The sequence below is a fragment of the Petromyzon marinus genome, chromosome 25 (assembly GCF_048934315.1).
Source record: "Petromyzon marinus isolate PM22_M1 ecotype Great Lakes invasive population chromosome 25, UKy_Petmar_22M1.pri1.0, whole genome shotgun sequence".
Classification (NCBI taxonomy): Eukaryota; Metazoa; Chordata; class Hyperoartia; order Petromyzontiformes; family Petromyzontidae; genus Petromyzon; species Petromyzon marinus.
This window is the reverse complement of record NC_133691.1, coordinates 1,215,020-1,234,360: the sequence shown is the minus strand read 5'-3', so window position 1 is coordinate 1,234,360 and position 19,341 is coordinate 1,215,020. Positions and strand designations below refer to the sequence as shown.

Sequence of the window (19,341 nt, the reverse complement as noted above, 5' to 3'; positions counted from 1 at the left end):
TCTATCAAAATCTATAGTCAGGAAATAAATTAAACATCCTAAGAAAATATATTCAACTCAAGGCCAGAATTATTTGCACATCATTAGTTGTTTATAGCAATGACATGATTCAGTAAGATGTTTGCAAGCAATTGCATTTTTGCCACTTTGCTTTATAACAAGTGATGTCATGTTGGTTCTCTGCCTCGGGGCAAGTCCAAGTTAATTCAAGTTCCTGCAATATTGTCCCATCTTGCATTTCATTTCGTCACACGATATCCACTTCAAGTCACCGAACACTGTGCTAATTTTCTACCTCTTGGCTTTTCCCCCTTCAGCATGCCTTTCCCTCTAACAATTGAAACAATTTAAACATCGCGTCCTTTCAGAATTGTTCCAAGTAGACACCTCTCCCCATTCGAGAGCATACTTCAACAAGACTTCCCCTCTTGACAATATTCCCCGTTCCAGATATTTTTCATTCTCTGAATTATTCCAATTATACATCCCTGATCTGTCCTTCAGGAGGCTCCAATTGGTAAGAATTCTCCTATAACAATGTCCAATCTGGATATTTTCCCTTCTCTGAATTGTTTCAGTATTTTTTTCTCTTCTTGAAATCACCACCCTGAGCACTTCATTGTTCTTTAATTCCATAAATTAAATGTCTCTGTGGTAGCTCAATGGTGCAGTGGGTTAGTGCTCGAGAGAGAGGCTGTGCCAAGTCATAAAGGGCAGAGCGACCTGAGCTCCGATCCCCAGCCAAGTGGCGAGTGGCATCAAAATCGGTCCTCATCCCTCCTTCCCCACGGCCTTCACCAATCCCTGCACTGGTAAAGAATCAAGGGACTCGCCAAACTCTGAATATGGTGAGATGCGAACCATCAGACGGATATCACTGATAACTGCACAATACAAAACTCTATATCCTGGTGGAACAAGCGGACCCCACTCAGGTACCCCATATACCATCTAATGGCTTATAGCATTAAAATACAATTGTAGCCTGTTTGGGTTTTTTTTTCAAACGCCATCCTCGAAACTGAACTGAAGAAGACTGGTGAACAACCCCCAGGACAGAAACCAAGTGGACAGGAGAGGCCTTCATCCAGCAGTGGAATAACAAAGGACTGCAAATTATTTTGTACTTTTTGTAATGTTCTTGTGACACTACACCCACGTCTGAGACCTTTCCAATCTTCTGCCTTTCTTCCTCAGCATTCATGCTAGCGATTTACCAACATATTGCTTAGAAGTTCATGTTTACAAGCATTGTTTGTACAACTAGCGGTGACCTAACTATTTGTGAAACCGTAAAGAAGCATATACTGCAATGATGACAAACATTAAATGAAATGGAAGCATATTTGATCATGTCTGACCATGAGGCCTTTCCACCATGTAGTGGAACGATGGCAGATGTCGTGCAACGCTTTAGCGTTCATCAACTTCAGAAGTGGCTGGAGCTGGTTGCTGTGATGACATTCCAGCAGTGACACACATTGGCAACATTCAGTTACTTTCAAAGCAATGCTAACCACACACTGCACTGTACATAATAACCGTGAGAAAATGAACGTCCAGAGTATATATATATAAAGCAGGGGTAGAAAACATTTTCTCTCCTGTGGATTGAATATGACTTTTCCATCATTGTCTCCTCTATGATTGCAATCAGGAGTCACAATCATACTGGGCCAGCATATTTTGGGCATTGAAGGCACTCTTAAAACTCCACCAACAATGACATGCATTTCCCATGAGCTTAAACGTTGTGACACAAAGAAAAGAGAGCAGTTCGTGAAGTTGCCACCAGGAGCTCACTGCTGAGTTGCCGTGTTGTTTGTTCCATGCCTGCGGTACTCACCTGAATGGCAGCTTTGTGATTTGGCCCAACAGCTTCCAAAAGACGACTTAAAGAAGAAGACACAGTCTGGAACACTCTCCTGCTACACATACGGCAAATCAAATAAATTAACTTAGATAAAGCTGAACTAAAGGCCTATTTATTTGTCCTGGCATACGCTGGGAAATAGGCATTTACATGATCGTCCAACTGGCTCGTAACTTTTTGGCCCCTCCACCACCCCTCCCAGTGAAGGTTCTCCAAAATCCGGCGAAATATTGGGATTGTGGTCTGGGGTATAGAGACCGAACGGATTTATTAATTTTAATTTATTTTCTCCGCGATTATTTTTTTCCATTGTTACGTGCATTTTCTTATCATTATTTACGTATTCATTTCTTTATTTGCTAAATATTGGGGTTTTGATTTTGTATTATCTGTGTACGGAACTGGACAATTGATGTGCAGCGTTGTGGGATGCAATTGCATGAATGGCTAACACAAGTCAGAGGTGCGGATGAATGTGAAGGTCATTCACAAATGTACAGGGCAGTGGCAGAGCTATCGAGTGTGCAGGCGGTGCAACTGCAACGGGACCCACGGGCCGGAGGGGCCCAGCCACCGAGCTACGAATGTGGGGGGGGGGGGGGCGGAGCCCAAATCGATATCTCGCACCAGGGCACGTGCGACAATATAGTACTGCAGTTGGTGTAATGCTATTTAAATCGTAAAGTGTTTATACTTTAATACACACGATGACTGGTACAGACTGCACGAACAGGAATATCGTGGATGTCGAATGAAAAAAAATATATATATATCTATTAATCATGTTAATGCAGCAAAAACCAATAATGCAGAAAAAAGTGTTTTATTGGTTCTTGTACAAGTTTAGAATAATTTATATACCGGTAACTACATTTCAAAGACTGGTGGTGGTGCACTTTGATGAGATAAATAAATACACGTAATGAAGTATTACTGGGTTTAAGAACATTGCAAGGTTACAATACATTCAGTTCATTTTCATTTTTATATTCTTGATTCTTTCGGTACAGTCACGTTGAAGGGAAACAATAAAATATATAAAACAATAAAATTCTCACGACGCTTCGACTGTAACACAAACAGTCATCATCAGGTGTGAAAAACCAACGGCAAGAAGAATTTGAAAGAAGCGGCGGTTTGTATTTATTAATTTATTTTCAAAAACTGTATTTATTTACGGTGTTTCTATTTATTTATTTAAAAAAACGTTAGCGCCACGGATAGCGATTTGACATTTTGTTTAGAAGGACGAGTCCATCTATGTTCTGAAAAGAGGAGGGGGGAGACGAAAAATGTAATGTATGCTGTCTGAAAGCCACTGTAAGCGTGAACAATCAATTAAGACCTGAAATGGTTTATCAAATCTTTCCAATGATTGCTAAGCCAGAATCTATCTTCTCGGTTGAAATTGTCTCTGTGCTTGTATATGTGGATAGCCTCATGAACGAATCTCTCATGGTAGCCCAATGGCTTGCAAATAACCTCTGTCTTGGAGAAGTGAATGTCATGTGAGCCTACTGAATTATAACAGTGATCTGCCACGGCCGAGGTGTTGGTCCTACCGTGTTTAAGGTCTGCTTTGTGTTCACGAATGCGGTCCGAGACATGTCGTTTGGTTTCTCCTGCTCTAGACCAATTCTTCAACCACATCAATTCCATACACCCAGCCATCAGATTTACCATGGAAGTCGAAAAAGATGGCAAGCTAACTTTTTTGGATGTCCTAATAAAAAAAGAGACCTGATGGTTCAATGAGCCACTCTGTCTACAGGAAAGCTACCCATACGGATGCTTATCTGAAACCGGATTCCCACCACCATCCATCACAGAAGAATTCTCTCATCAAGTTTCTGCACCATAGAGCCCAATGCATATCCGACCAGGAACACATAGGCAGTGAACTCAAGCACGTACACCAAGCTCTTAAGGCTAATGGTTACTCCGACTATACAATCTGCAAAGCTATCACTCAAAGCATGAAGGACCCTCTTCAGGAGCCTTTCAAAACCATCACTTTACCCTACATTGCGGGGATCACAAAAAAGATCTCCAAAATCTTGAATGATCCAGGTCCGTTTCAACACATTACATAAAATCCGTGATCTGGTTCCGTCTGTAAAAGATGTGATTCCGGACATACAGTACCCTGGTGTCTACAAACTAAGTTGCCTCTGTGGTAGTAGTTACATTGGAGAAACCAAACGACATGTCTCGGACCGCATTCGTGAACACAAAGCAGACCTTAAACACGGTAGGACCAACACCTCGGCCGTGGCAGATCACTGTTATAATTCAGTAGGCTCGCATGACATTGACTTCTCCAAGACAGAGGTTCTTTGCAAGCCATCGGGCTACCATGAGAGATTCATTCATGAGGCTATCCACATATACAAACACAGAAACAATTTCAACCGAGAAGATGGATTCTGGCTTAGCAATCATTGGAAGGATTTGATAAACCATTTCGGGTCTTAATTGATTGTTCACGCTAACGGTGGCTTTCACACAGCATACATTAAATTTTCGTCTCCCCCCTCCTCTTTTCCAAACATAGATGGACTCGTCCTTCTAAACAAACTGTCAAATCGCTCTCCGTGGAGCTAACGTTTTTTAAATAAATGCAAATACCGTCCATAAATAGATGCAGCGTTTGAAAATAAATTAATAAATACAAACCGCCACTTCTTTCAAATGCTTCTTGCCGTTGGTTTTTCACACCTGATGATGACTGTGTTACAGTCGAAACGTCGTGAGAATGTTATTGTTTTATATATATTTTATTATTTTATTGTTTCCCTTCAACGTGACTTTACCGAAAGAACCAAGAATATGAATCACTGCAGTCACGAAAGCTTTGAATCAAAATTCATTTTCATTGTAAAGTGTTTAGCAAGCACAATGAACATACTTATACGAAATTAATGGAACCTGTAAGCAAAGTGCACCACGTAAAAAAATACATTAAAATAGTGCTGTTGAATTTACTAGGCACGACAAAATAAGTAGTCTTGTTTTGGATTAAATATACACAAGCGACTGCCCTTAAAGGTTACACATGAGTCCTTAAATTGACAAGAAATGAAAAAGGTTCCATTTTAGATAAAGGCGAATCAAAGAAACACCTGTTACTGTGCAGATAAGCGTAAAACTAATATATCCAATAAATTTATTCTATCAAACCACGTCTTGAAATCTTCAAACCGAATACATTTTTCACGTAACAATGCCACATACATCGTTTGTGTATTTTTTACAGAGCTTACAATTTTAGGATGAAGCTGTTGTCTATTTATTTACACGAACTCTCTCAACGTTCACATGTTTTTTTAATGTTTGTCCGCAAAGATTTTCTTTTTGTTCGGTGGCCAACTGGAAATTAAAGGGGTAAGTTATCTTCGATGAATTGACGTCATTTCCTCGTAAAATAACAACACACAGGAAGTACCGCATGAAGATGTCCGCGCTGCGCAGAGATATGTTTTGTCATGATCATGCCACTCATGACGGACACAGAGTGCAGAATAAACCACGTGTACGTGCCGATGAGCTCCCTTAAACGACAGCCTTTAGGCGCAGTTCAGTGGTTATTTCAGCAAAGCCAAGGATATGGAACAGCTGTTGTGAATAACATCACCGCTGTCATCTGCTTTTCTTAGCAAGCTGCCGTTTTGTTCGCTGAATGTTGTGTTGCGGTGATGTGGTTCGTATCTACACTTATATACAGCACTGCTCTTACTGATGATGTTGGCATTTTTTTTAGTTTGTTAACATGTTTTCAAATAAAATATTAAAAAAATTATTGCAAATGTGGAAAACCAATTAATCCCATATGTGCTGTAATTTTCCGTAAATTATGAAAAGAATATTCAACTTCATCATTAGACCTCCTTTGCCAGTACCAAAATATAATAATAGAGTTTTTCCCATTTTTTCTGGCAACAAAAAAAGGTTTCAGTTTTGTTGCCAGAAAAAAAGGGGAAAAACCCTATTATAATATTCAACTTGTCACTTATAAATGCTTTTTAAAATATATTTGAGAAGCAATACAATAAAGCCACTTGAGTTTATATTTTTGATGATGTGATTGAAATGTAATGTGTGTGCAATTTCGTGCAACAGCATACGTTTCAGTGTTTAATTACCTTTCAATGTTTTACACGATATTCCTTTTTACGTGATCCAGTGTTTTACTCCGTTTTATTAGGCTATATACGGTGAACCATTTTATCGCAACTATAATGCAGAAATGTAATACAATAATACCCTCGGGATATATGTCCGCCAAACGTTTATTTGCAATCCTTTTGTTGAACACTGCAAAATGTGGAATTACTCTTAGCACATTACAAACGCTCTGACCGTTACACTTTTTAAACATTTCACTCTTGAAATTTCACCCTGTCCATAATTCAATACCATTGACGTTTTCATCAATAAACACATCGCCCGTTGTAATGAATATCAACAATCAACGACTCTAATCCAAGTACTCATTTTACAACAGGATTCTAGATATATATGTTAAAAAAATCAAAGACTCGGCAAACATATCTCTCCGTTTCATTTCGATGTTCAACTATTAAGTGCACTGAAAGTGATGACACAAATTGATTGACAAGTATGTACATTCCTAAAGAAGAGCAATATATTTTGTTTCTCCAATTACTTTTCGCCGTGTGACACATGCCCCGCCAATGTAGTATAAACAGGCTTACATGTTCGAAGCCCAACTGATAAATGTTTTCCACATGCAATACAACCGGGCATTCGGTTAAAATTTGTAGTCATCGTATTTTGACAAGGTACAATTATTTAATAATACTGTTATTAATGGCTTATAGTATTGTCTAAACCCGGGCGAAGTGTTTTAGATAATATAAATCAAGCAAACGTTCTAACAAGTTTTTTTTTTATTCTGATCGCAGACGTCATCGGGGGGGAGATTGTCGTAATCTTCAGGACGGGGGGGAGTGGGGGATGTGTGATCTTTTTTGGAGTGGGGGGGGGGGAGTGCTAGGGAGGAGTGCCGAGAAGGGTGGGGGGTAATCTTCCAGGGATTGAGCTGATTTCAGAAAGGTAGAAGTTGGAGTGTTAACAGCAGACTCAGTGTGAACCCGCTCAAGGCCGAGCGTGGGCCCCCACTGCCTGCGCCAAAAACAAGACACAAGTGAACCTGCGGCACCATGACGATCCAACACGCTCCCAATACAACTAGCACAACAGACATCAACACAAGTGAACAAAACAAATATAGAAATGGTTAAGGTACAGCCCTCCAATTGCTTGGTGCCACCACTGCTGGTGGACGGCCCCACCCCACTTGCAGGGAGCTCGAGCACTGCTCCAAGAGGGCACCTTTGGCCTACTATTCCATGCTGGACAGAGATCTTAGAAGACGTGGGAGTACCCACACTGTTACCCAACCACATGTGACGTGTCAATTGACCGACTGTGGTGGCAGCCATTCATACTGCTCGATGGGCAGAGGCTGGTGGGGGCAGACATTTAAGAAACCTGCACTGATGTTCCAAATTTCTGTGCCGGGCGATTGAACCGGCGACCTCTGGCTTTGAAGTCCAGTATGGGAACCACTCCACCACCGCAGAATCCTGATATACATCGTGACGCACAGTTTACTGCCCACCCAGCATGTTCACTGAGCGTGTTATAAGAAATAACATGGATTAGTTTTAATTCTTCACTGATGTGCACATCACATTCTCATTATGTTTAGTATTTACTCCTTACATGAATTAGTTTGAAAGCAAAATACATGCTCTAGCAATCACACACGCAAAGCCACATTCCTGTATACTTTACAATGAATGAGGCCTGACCTACTTTGTTCATGCTAAAATTAGCAAAGGCTGGGTCCACCCGTCTTCAGAAACAGCGTCACGTCGCTGTGCCCACGGGGAAGGGCACCGCTGGCAACTGCCCAGTGTCATTGGCCCGTTTGGTTGAATATAATTGGCTTGAGCACGGCTGACCACGTCGCTTGCAGTACTGGCCAGTGCCGTCCACTTTCCCAGGGCACAGGTAGCTTAGAGGTCACGGTGGGATACACACCCCGCTAAGAGCGAGTGGAGCGCAGTCACTCGCATGGCTCCGGGCGAGGTGTGGTGGAGGAGTGATTTTAGCCGCGTTGTGTGAGTCACTCGTGAGAATGCTTAGGTTGATTTTATTTGTCACACGTTGTGAGACAATGTAAAATAGGTAAACACAGCAACGGTGACATAAGAGTTGAGGACTGGACTTTAGAGCCTTGATGCTGCCCGATTAAGGGGTTTGCATGCATGAGGTAACGAGCTATATATATAAAACAAGTTTTAAATATTGTGCTTAGAATAACTCGGAAATGGCCTGTAAAATAAGCAGACATCTCCTGTCTTCTAGCTTAGGTCAACAATAGCGCAGGCACAAACATGTCAGTTGGGTGTATTCATTAATTTAGGATGATTGTTTCTGGGAATTTCTGCACATTCCGTGTACTCTGTGGGTCGGGGGGGATTTAAAATTGTCAGAATGCCATAGTGGGAGACGGTTTAACCTATACCAGAGTCAGCCGCACTGAGCTGGCAGGACCCCATGTCGTGTTGTCATTCTCCTGTTTTTCTTCTTAGCTGTCCTGGGAAACCTGTAAGTCTTCTCGGGGCATTTAAAGTTAAGTTTTTTGTCAGTTCCTTAATAATACACCGCTCTGGACAATGCATTTACGTAGAATTCTCCCCTCTATTAGCATTGCGGAATGCTATTCTTATTCTACGATACATCCCGCTATTGTTGTACGTCAAAAGTTTCAACACTTTTGACGTCCAACTCGGATAAAGCGTCTCCACGTCTCTCCCCCCCCCCCTCCACAATCCCACACTTGGTCACTCAAACAAAGATCAAATATCCCCCATATAGCCTTAACAGACTGTAGGGGCAAGTGCTGTTAGCGAGCACCTATGAAGGCCGGAACGGTACACAAGGGGGTGGGTGGCCAGCACCACGCCCGACCGCCTTTGTCTCCCCAGTGGCAATGTTTACACACCGCACCAGGTACTCATTTGAGGCTGAGTCGACCTAGGGGAGGCCCGGGTACCGGTTCAGATAATCGTCACTGGTGTTGGCCGTGAGCAAGAAATCGAACCTGGGTCGCCAGGTTCATAGCGCAGCGTAGCGCTAACCGCTACACTATCGCTCCCCATTGGTCCCTCACACACACAGACACACACCGTGCCCACCCTAGCCCCCACCAAAAGAGGAGAACATTCTGTAGCTCGTAAGAAGGGCTGCGGACCTCTCACCCACCGGTGTAGTGCCGCCTCCCGGACGGCTGGCCCTGGCTGGGCGCGCTCGTAGACGGCTTCGCCTGCTGCCGCTTGTGTCCGGCCTCTCGCAGCGCGGGCGGAGTGGCGTGCGCCTGGCTCTTGCCCAGGGCGGGGTTGCCGCGGATGAGCGGCCGAGCCTCCGGAGCGTGCTTGTGCGAGTGGAGGACATTGAGAAACAAGCCGCCTGCACGGTGATGCTAGCGCATGTCGCTTGCTGCAGTGTCGCGTCTTTTGTTGTCGCTTTGCTTTGCCGCCCCCGTTATGCGCGCGCGCGCGTGTGTGTGTGAGTGAGTGTGAGCGTGCGCGCGTGAGTGTGTGCGCGTGTGTGTGGGTGTGTGTGAGTGTGTGTGAGCGTGTGTGGGTGTGTGTGAGTGTGTGAGAGTGTGTGCGCGTGTGTGTGGGTGTGTGTGAGTGTGTGTGATTGTGCGCGTGTGTGGGTGTGTGCACGTGTGTGAGTGTGTGTGCGCGTGTTACATATTTCCGTCGTGGCTGTACCGGGGGAATCTCCATTTGGTACAGATATAATGGGAGGCTGATCGATGCCCGGGTGCGGTCAAGGGATGGCTCCCTATTGCTCAACTACGTTATGTATGCCGATGATTTGGTAATAGCTGCTCATTCAGAGGAGGAGTTGGAGACGCTGCTGCTGAGACTGGAGCGTGCCACTAAGAGGTGGGGCCTTACCATCAGCCCGACCAAAACTAAGCACCTGCCTGGGTATTTTGTACCATCGGACACTCCACCCCCACAACTCCCAATCGGTGATGGGGCAGTTGTGGAGAGAGTGGAGAGTGTCCCATACCTGGGCAGTGTGCTTGTGACCAGCTCCAATTTAACAGCAGAGGTCTCACTCCGAATCAATCGAGCGGCAATATCTTTTCATCGGTTGCGTAACGCTGTGTGGAAGCTACCTGGTCTGTCGCTCCGCACTAAGCTTCAGGTCTTCTCGGCCACGGTCATTCCCTCCCTTCTCTACGCTTGCAAAACGTGGACCCCCTTAATGGAACATCTTCGCCGGTTAGAAACATTTAGGCTAGCCTGCCTACGATCCATCCTGGGTTTAACCAGACTGGATTGTGTGAGGAGCTCACAAATCCTTGAAAGATCTGGGCAAGGTCCCATCGGTGAGCTCCTCCGGCGGGGAAGGCTGCGATGGCTGGGTCATGTAGCCCGCATGCCCAGCCACCGCATGCCGAAACAGCTTTTGTTCGGCCGGATCGAGGGGGCTAAACGGGCATGGCACGGGCTAGAGAAGAGATGGAGTGATGTGGTACAGGAGGACGTGGAGCTGACTTGCCGATGACTGGTACCAGCAGTGTCAAGATCGGCCTATGTGGAGGAGGCTCGTGAAGGACGCTACTGGGCAGTTTGAGGCAGTCGCCCTCCAACAACAACGGAGGGCGGAGGAGCGACGCTCACAACAACGAGCGTAGCGCCGGGTGGCTAAAGCACAGCAGGTTGGCACAGTAGGAGGCACAGGTGGTGCATCAGCCAGTCATCTCAGTCAGTCGACCCGTGGCACCTGGGTCTGCCCCGTGACCTCCTGCTAGCGGGCGTTCGACACTTCACGTGGCCTCAAGGTGCACATGGCCTGGCACAAGCGTCGTGGTGACGTCACCGCCACTTAGTGGCGAATGGCGGTTGTTGTTGTTGTGCGCGTGTGTATGAGTGTGTGCGCGTGTGTGAATGTGTGTGCGCGTGTGTGAGTGTGTGTGAGTGTGTGCACGTGTGCGAGTGTGTGTGAGTGTGTGTACGTGTGTGAGTGTGTGTGCGCGCGTGTGTCTTAGTGTGTGTGTGTTGCGCGCGCGTGTTTGTCTGAGTGTGCGCGCGTGTTTGTCTGAGTGTGCGCGCACGCCTGTGTGCGCGTATGTGTGAGTGTGTGCGTCGCAGTCCGTGTGTCCATTGTGCATATCGCGCGCGCCGTGCACTCGACAATGATAACGATGATGACGCGCTCACGTGTTGGGATATTAGCTTGCCGAACACGTGTAAGTCAGCACGTTAGGTATCGTGACGGCATTGTGCTAGAAGAATGGCGCAAAGTCCATTCGGCATTTGCGCGGTTCTCGTAGCACGAGGCGCGATGTTTGTTGAAGGTTTGTCTGGTACTCCATACAGTGAGGGAAAAAAGTACTTGATCCCTTGCTGATTTTGTACGTTTGCCCACTGACAAAGAAATGATCAGTCTATAATTTTAATGGTAGGTTTATTTGAACAGTGAGAGAAAGAATAACAACAAAATAATCCAGAAAAACGCATGTCAAAAATGGTGTAAATTGATTTGCATTTTAATGAGGGAAATAAGTATTTGACCCCCTCTCAATCAGAAAGATTTCTGGCTCCCAGGTGTCTTTTATACAGGTAACGAGCTGAGATTAGGAGCACACTCTTAAAGGGAGTGCTCCTAATCTCAGCTTGTTACCTGTATAAAAGACACCTGTCCACAGAAGCAATCAATCAATCAGATTCCAAACTCTCCACCATGGCCAAGACCAAAGAGCTCTCCAAGGATGTTAGGGACAAGATTGTAGACCTACACAAGGCTGGAATGGGCTACAAGACCATCAGCTTGGTGAGAAGGTGACAACAGTTGGTGCGATTATTCGCAAATGGAAGAAACAGAAAAGCACTGTCAATCGCCCTCGGCCTGGGGCTCCATGCAAGATCTCACCTCGTGGAATTGCAATGATCATGAGAACGGTGAGGAATCAGCACAGAACTACACGGGAGGATCTTGACAATGATCTCAAGGCAGCTGGGACCATAGTCACCAAGAAAACAATTGGTAACACACTACGCCGTGAAGGACTGAAATCCTGCAGCGCCCACAAGGTCCCCCTGCTCAAGAAAGCACATACACATGCCCGTCTGAAGTTTGCCAATAAACATCTGAATGATTCAGAGGACAACTGGGTGAAAGTGTTGTGGTCAGATGAGACCAAAATGGAGCTCTTTGGCATCAACTCAACTCGCCATGTTTGGAGGAGGAGGAATGCTGCTATGATCCCAAGAACACCATCCCCACCATCAAACATGGAGGTGGAAACATTATGCTTTGGGGGTGTTTTTCTGCTAAGCGGACATGACAACTTCAACGCATCAAAGGGACGATGGACGGGGCCATGTACCGTCAAATCTTGGGTGAGAACCTCCTTCCCTCAGCCAGGGCATTGAAAATGGGTCGTGGATGGGTATTCCAGCATGACAATAACCCAATACACACGGCCAAGGCAATAAAGGAGTGGCTCAAGAAGAAGCACATTAAGGTCCTGGAGTGGCCTAGCAAGTCTCCAGACCTTAATCCCATAGAAAATCTGTGGAGGGAACTGAAGGTTCGAGTTGCCAAACGTCAGCCTCGAAACCTTAATGACTTGGAGAATATCTGCAAAGAGGAGTGGGACAAAATCCCTCCTGAGATGTGTGCAAACCTGGTGGCCAACTACATGAAACGTCTGACCTCTGTGATTGCCAACAAGGGTTTTTCCACCAAGTACTAAGTCATGTTTTGTAGAGGGGTCAAATACTTATTTCCCTCATTAAAATGCAAATCAATTTATAAAAATTTTGACATGCGTTTTTCTGGATTTTGTTGTTGTTATTCTGTCTCTCGCTGTTCAAAGAAACCTACCATTAAAATTATAGACGGATCATTTCTTTCTCAGTGGGCAAACGTACAAAATCAGCAGGGGATCAAATACTTTTTTCCCTCACTGTAGCTACTAAGAGTGTAACTATTCATAGGGATTCTAGATTTGAAGTTTTCGTGACTGCAATGAACCAGTAATTTTGCTGTGCTAGTTACACCTGATGACGGAAGCTTGTGTTGCCTCCGAAACGTCGTAATTTGATTAACTTTATTTTATTTTTTATTTTTACCTACGCGAATTTACCGAAAGAACCAAAGAGTATATTCATAGTGATATTTAAAAACTGGTAAAATTTAAAAACTGTTAAGCGCAGTCTCTAACCCTCATTATCGCTCTCTCATCCTTATTATCTCTCTCTCATCCTTATTATCGCTCTCATCCTTAATATCTCTCTCATCCTTAATATCTCTCTCATCCTTAATATCTCTCTCATCCTTATTATATCTCTCTCATCCTTATTATCTCTCTCATCCTTATTATCTCTCTCATCCTTAATATCTCTCTCATCCTTAATATCTCTCTCATTCTGAATATCTCTCTCATCCTTATTATCTCTCTCTCATCCTTATTATCTCTCTCTCATCCTTATTATCTCTCTCATCCTTATTATTTCTCTATTATCCTTAATATCTCTCTCTCATCCTTAATATCTCTCTCATCCTTAATATCTCTCTCATCCTTATTATCTCTCTCATCCTTATTATCTCTTTCATCCTTAATATCTCTCATCCTTAATATCTCTCTCATCCTTATTATATCTCTCATCCTTATTATCTCTCTCATCCTTAATATCTCTCTCATCCTTATTATCTCTCTCATCCTTAATATCTCTTTCATCCTTAATATCTCTCTCATCCTTATTATATCTCTCATCCTTATTATCTCTCTCATCCTTAATATCTCTCTCATCCTTATTATATCTCTCATCCTTAATATCTCTTTCATCCTTAATATCTCTCTCATCCTTATTATATCTCTCTCATCCTTATTATCTCTCTCATCCTTAATATCTCTCTCATCCTTATTATCTCTCTCTCATCCTTATTATCTCTCTCATCATTAATATCTCTCTCATCCTTAATATCTCTCTCATCCTTATTATCTCTCTCATCCTTAATATCTCTCTCATCCTTATTATCTCTCTCATCCTTAATATCTCTCTCATCCTTAATATCTCTCTCATCCTTAATATCTCTCTCATCCGTAATATCTCTCTCATCCTTATTATCTCTCTCATCCTTATTATCTCTCTCATCCTTAATATCTCTCTCATCCTTATTATATCTCTCTCATCCTTATTATCTCTCTCATCCTTATTATCTCTCTCATCCTTAATATCTCTCTCATCCTTAATATCTCTCTCATCCTTAATATCTCTCTCATCCTTAATGTCTCTCTCTCATCCTTATTATCGCTCTCATCCTTATTACCTCTCTCATCTTTAATATCTCTCTCATCCTTAATCTCTCTCATCCTTATTATTTCTCTCATCCTTAATATCTCTCTCATCCTTATTATCTCTCTCATCCTTAATGTCTCTCTCTCATCCTTATTATCGCTCTCATCCTTATTATCTCTCTCATCTTTAATATCTCTCTCATCCTTAATCTCTCTCATCCTTATTATTTCTCTCATCCTTAATATCTCTCTCATCCTTATTATTTCTCTCATCCTTAATATCTCTCTCGTCCTTATTCTCTCTCATCCTTAATATCTCTCTCTGATCCTTAATATCTCTCATCCTTAATATCTCTTTCATCCTTAATATATCTCTCTCATCCTTAATATCGCTCTCATCCTTAATATCTCTCTCATCCTTAATATCTCTCATCCTTATTATCTCTCTCATCCTTATTATCTCTCTCATCCTTAATATCTCTCATCCTTATTATCTCTCTCATCCTTAATATCTCTCTCATCCTTATTATCTCTCTCATCCTTAATATCTCTCTCATCCTTATTATATCTCTCTCATTCTTATTATCTCTCTCATCCTTATTATCTCTCTCATCCTTAATATCTCTCATCCTTAATATCTCTCATCCTTATTATCTCTCTCTCATCCTTAAAATCTCTCTCATCCTTATTATCGCTCTCTCTCATCCTTAATATCTCTCTCATCCTTATTATCTCTCTCATCCTTAATATATCTGTGATCCTTAATATATCTGTGATCCTTATTATCTCTCTCTCATTCTTAATATCTCTCTCTCATCCTTAATATCTCCCTCATCTTTAATATCTCTCTCATCCTTATTATCTCTCTCATCCTTAATATCTCTCTCATCCTTATTATCTCTCTCATCCTTAATATCTCTCTCATCCTTATTATCTCTCTCATCCTTAATATCTCTCTCATCCTTAATATCTCTCTCATCCTTATTATCTCTCTCATCCTTAATATCTCTCTCATCCTTAATATCTCTCGCTCTCTGGCCTGTCTGCTGATGTGCTATGAGGAAGGTCCATGGTCCCGAACTGTCATCATATATTGACATTAATTTCGTTTTTGGCAGTGTTGTTGACGAGCGTGTGGAGTGTTTTTGCTACGAATGTTTTCTTTGTAATCTCCACAGGACAGGCCCATAGTCTTACTGGACATTTGTGAAAACAGATAAATAAAGATTCTGATTCCGTATTTTCAGCACACAAGTCTGGCTATTAGGCATGTAACAACGTAACGATTCACATATACATGCGTCAATATTTATAATTGCATTTCTAATTTATGTAAATATATCCACATGTTATGCTCATGTTACATTCATGCTAGTGGAGCAAACTGTACAAACACGGTAAAAAGGTGAAACCAGATCAATGAGCCAGTAAAACGAGACAAAAGAAAACTGATTATTGCCTCGAATCACGATGCTGAATCAAATCACTGGGATGGGTGAATGATGACATGGCCGCTACCTATGTAGGCCTCGTCTCACATATATCGGTCATTAGCTGCGTCCCCTCGATGCTGTTACATGTTTAGTTATATGCCAAAGATAATCAACGTCCATTGTTAGAGCATGCCGAATCATATCATGTGTACAGGAAATCTCTCCGTGACACTGCGCAGCTTGGCACAACGTGGACGCTGCAGGGTTTTGTTGTGCGGAGCTGCGTAGATGTGGTTTGGGGTTTTCCATTCGAGCTATGCTGATCGTAAATTTGGAACGCACCAGCCGAAACAGCCCGTTGCTCTTATTCCTAGTTCTTTCGGTAAAGTCACGTTGAAGTGAAACAACAAAATAATAAAATATATATAAAACAATAAAAATTCTCACGACGTTTCGACCATAACGCAAACCAACACACCTGAAGACAACCGTTTGTGTTATGGTCGAAACGTCGTGAGAATTTTTATTGTTTTATATATATTTTATTATTTTGTTGTTTCCCTTCAACGTGACTTTACCGAAAGAACTAAGAATATGAATTACTGCAGTCACGAAAGCTTTAAATCAAAATTTAGCCCGTTGCTCTGTCGATTTTGTGAACGCTGTGAACCACGCTGGTGAGTTAAACTCCAAACACAGGTGTGTTTGTTTTTAAGAACAATAAATCTGCATTCTCCAATGTACGTAATGTAGCAAGAGGCACCGGCAGGTAATTTAAACGGTGATAAGGACATATTTCGGGAGGAAAATTACCATTGTCGCTACTAGACACACATGGAAATGTGCCATGTTCCATTTGTCAGATCGGCTATGGCAGGAGATTTATGTAACACAACATTTATATTTTCCATTAAAAGTGCACATCAGTGCGATGTATTATTCGCAAAAAAGAACTCGCGGCAATTGGCCCCAATTATAGCCAGCACACATAGCCTAATACCATTGAACACATTTCCCCAAGACCAAACCGAACCATGCTTCGACGGCCACCACTAAAACTGCACAGGAAATTGACAATTGACTGCCTAATGCATTGCCATGGTTCACTTTTGTGATTTGATTTAAAATCTTATTTTTGTTGTTGTTTTGTTTATTTCTCACTTGTTCTCACTATCTCTGTTGAATGTAATTTGTGTCTCATTTGTAATAACCGTCTTGCATATTCTGGTCTCTTTACATGGTTTGTATTGACTGTTCTTCATGTCTCCTATATTGATTCCATTGTCTGTCTCTGTAGTTCATAAGTCTTGGATGCTTTTTTTCCATCTAGTTCCCTACTGCTCTCACCTGGCGCTAAGTGTCCATTGGTCTCTGTGTCTTAGCGAGGCCCCCCGGTTGAGTGGCGAGCGAGTGAGCGGGGGGCTTTTACCTGCATGTCGCCCTGCAGGCGGAAGTCCACACGCAGCGTGGCCTGGGCCTTGTGCTCCTGGGTGTTGTCGTCGCTGCGGTCGCTCACGCGGCACTCGTACAGGCCCTCGTCCTCGCGGCGCACGCTCGACAGCCGCAGGTAGTTGGAGATGTCGCTCCCCATCACCTTGACGGCCTGCGTGACGACACCGCCGTGGCCGCCACCGCCGCCGCGAATGGCACGGAATGCTGCCTCCCGTCGCCACGATTCTTAGACTTAGGCTTGGGGGGGGGGGGGGGGGGCTGTTCCACCTTCCAAGTTCACATCATGCATTTGTAACTACAGAATTGTGTCTGATTTTAATGCAAAAAATTCTAAAATTGCAGTTTCGTGGTTTTTAATAGGTGGCTATTTTAATACATTTTATGATTTTAGTTTTTTGTATTTCGAATCGATTTACACGGAATACATTAAAATGTACTCAAAATATGGGGCACCTAGTCTGGCCGCCCCCGTAAAGGTATCCCTCGATATACAAATGTTCGGTTTAACAAACATTTTTCGTTCACGCATTTGACAAATGATAGACACTTTTCGTTTAATTAAATCTAACTTCCGCGATCACGAAATTTCAGTACGGCACGTGCCATGAGAGCATCAAACAAGGAGGCTGCGTCGGCATTCATCCACGACAGCGTCGCAGTGTCCCTGCAGTGCAACAGCGACGCCTCCACATCACCTTTACAGTCATTTTCAATGCGCAGATCTTTTGGTGAGTTCCCTGAAAAAGATGATTGTTTTTGTATTAAATTGATCATTATTCGATCGATTTAATATGTATGTTCATTATTATTATTATTGTTTTTGTATTGCGAATAGCGATATAGGTGGTGTATATGTTTCGGCTTAGGAGTACAGTTGGAATGACTGTCCGAAACACACCCCTCATTTTTTTTATTAAATTATGGGAAAAGCCATTCCCATTCACGAAATGTCGTTTTGCGCGTTTTTTGTTGTTGCTTCAGAACGCAACCCTTTCGTAAATCGAGGGATACCTGTACAATCCAAACTTCGGAATCTCGTTGGCCAATTCAAAGCACTCCCACGGAATGGCACCTGTACGAGGCGGCAGGGGGCACCCCGAATTTCGCCCCTGGCCAATAGCAAAGCTGCCGTTGCAAATCCTCTGCATTGGTCGAGGCCTATTCCACTCCATCCTACCTGGCTGCCTCCTCACCGCACCTTTGGCGACCACGACACAAAACCTCGGGCCCATGGCTTTTAAATGCACTATTGTGGCTGCGGCAATGTCGATATAGGGGTGGGTGGGGAGGAAGACGTTGTTGTAAAGTACTCACGCTAATTTTAGTAGCGTCGCTGTTCTTGGATGTCTGTGGAAAGGGAAAAAGTGAATTTCAATTGTTTGTAAAATAAACTTTTTTAACTTGCAAATTCAATCTTTGTTCTGGATGTATAGATGGACGAACATCTATCTGTATTGTAGCAGTAGGCGCTCAGGCAAGCTGGTAACTTTGCATCTCTTCATACTGAAAGTCTGTTCATATGTTGGTTATGAGGAGCATCCACTGAAAGCATTAAAAAAACAATTTAAACGCACATCTCTACACACCGTTGCAAATGTGAGATCCCAGCAAGGTAAAACGCCTCCATCCACAATGGAAAAAAAATAGCATGTTAAGGAAAACGGCAATTTTTCCTAACAATACGAAGGGCTGTAGTCCAAAACATTGCCTTTTCTGGACATATATAATTTGAGCGCAGTGTCATTGACGAAAGTGTTCAGTACGTTTCTGTAATCCGTGCTCGTGCACCACCGCCACCCATGCGGCATCGCGGCTTGTGTTGAAGCCTCGACGGGGAGCTGTCCGTGGGACTACCTGGGGACGGGCGGGGCTGGTGGCTGGCGGCAGGGCCTTGGGGGCAGGTCCCCCGCGGTAGGGCTCCCCACGCATGTGCCACCACTGCATCTCGATGGAGTGCGAGGTGGGGCCGCTGCCCTGGTAGGCGCATATGAGCACCACGTCGTCGCCCTCCACTGCCATCACGTCCTGGGGCACCTCGGTGAACATGCCTGCTGATGGTGGGGACAGACAACGGGTGGTAAATCGGGGGCTGCGTTTCAGTCCGGCTCTCCAGCACATTGCATGCAGGGTATCTAAGGCTACCGCTGTGGCCATTTACACGTGTCATCTACTCCGGTCTCGCACTGACCGATAAAATATTTGGTGAGAAATTAAGCTCCTGG

General features: G+C 43.6%; 1 protein-coding gene across 11 annotated transcripts in view; it reads right to left on the bottom strand.

Annotated features, from left to right (window-relative positions):
• Positions 1-2,680: 2,680 nt before the first annotated feature.
• LOC116946007 (V-set and transmembrane domain-containing protein 2B-like) overlaps positions 2,681-19,341 on the bottom strand; it is a 24,831-nt gene continuing 8,170 nt past the window's right edge. For 3 of the 11 annotated variants that reach the window (XM_032960778.2, XM_076069605.1, XM_076069604.1), the window contains exons 4-8: positions 18,974-19,170; positions 18,434-18,466; positions 17,097-17,270; positions 9,159-9,373; positions 2,681-7,018 (exon numbers count right to left, since the gene is read on the bottom strand). In XM_032960778.2, the coding sequence (XP_032816669.2) occupies positions 6,829-7,018; positions 9,159-9,373; positions 17,097-17,270; positions 18,434-18,466; positions 18,974-19,170 (809 nt within the window). In that variant the 3' untranslated portion in view covers positions 2,681-6,828. The remainder of the gene's footprint in view (positions 7,019-9,158; positions 9,374-17,096; positions 17,271-18,433; positions 18,467-18,973; positions 19,171-19,341) is intronic. The other 8 variants (XM_032960781.2, XM_032960780.2, XM_032960782.2 and 5 more) reach the window with 8 other exon arrangements.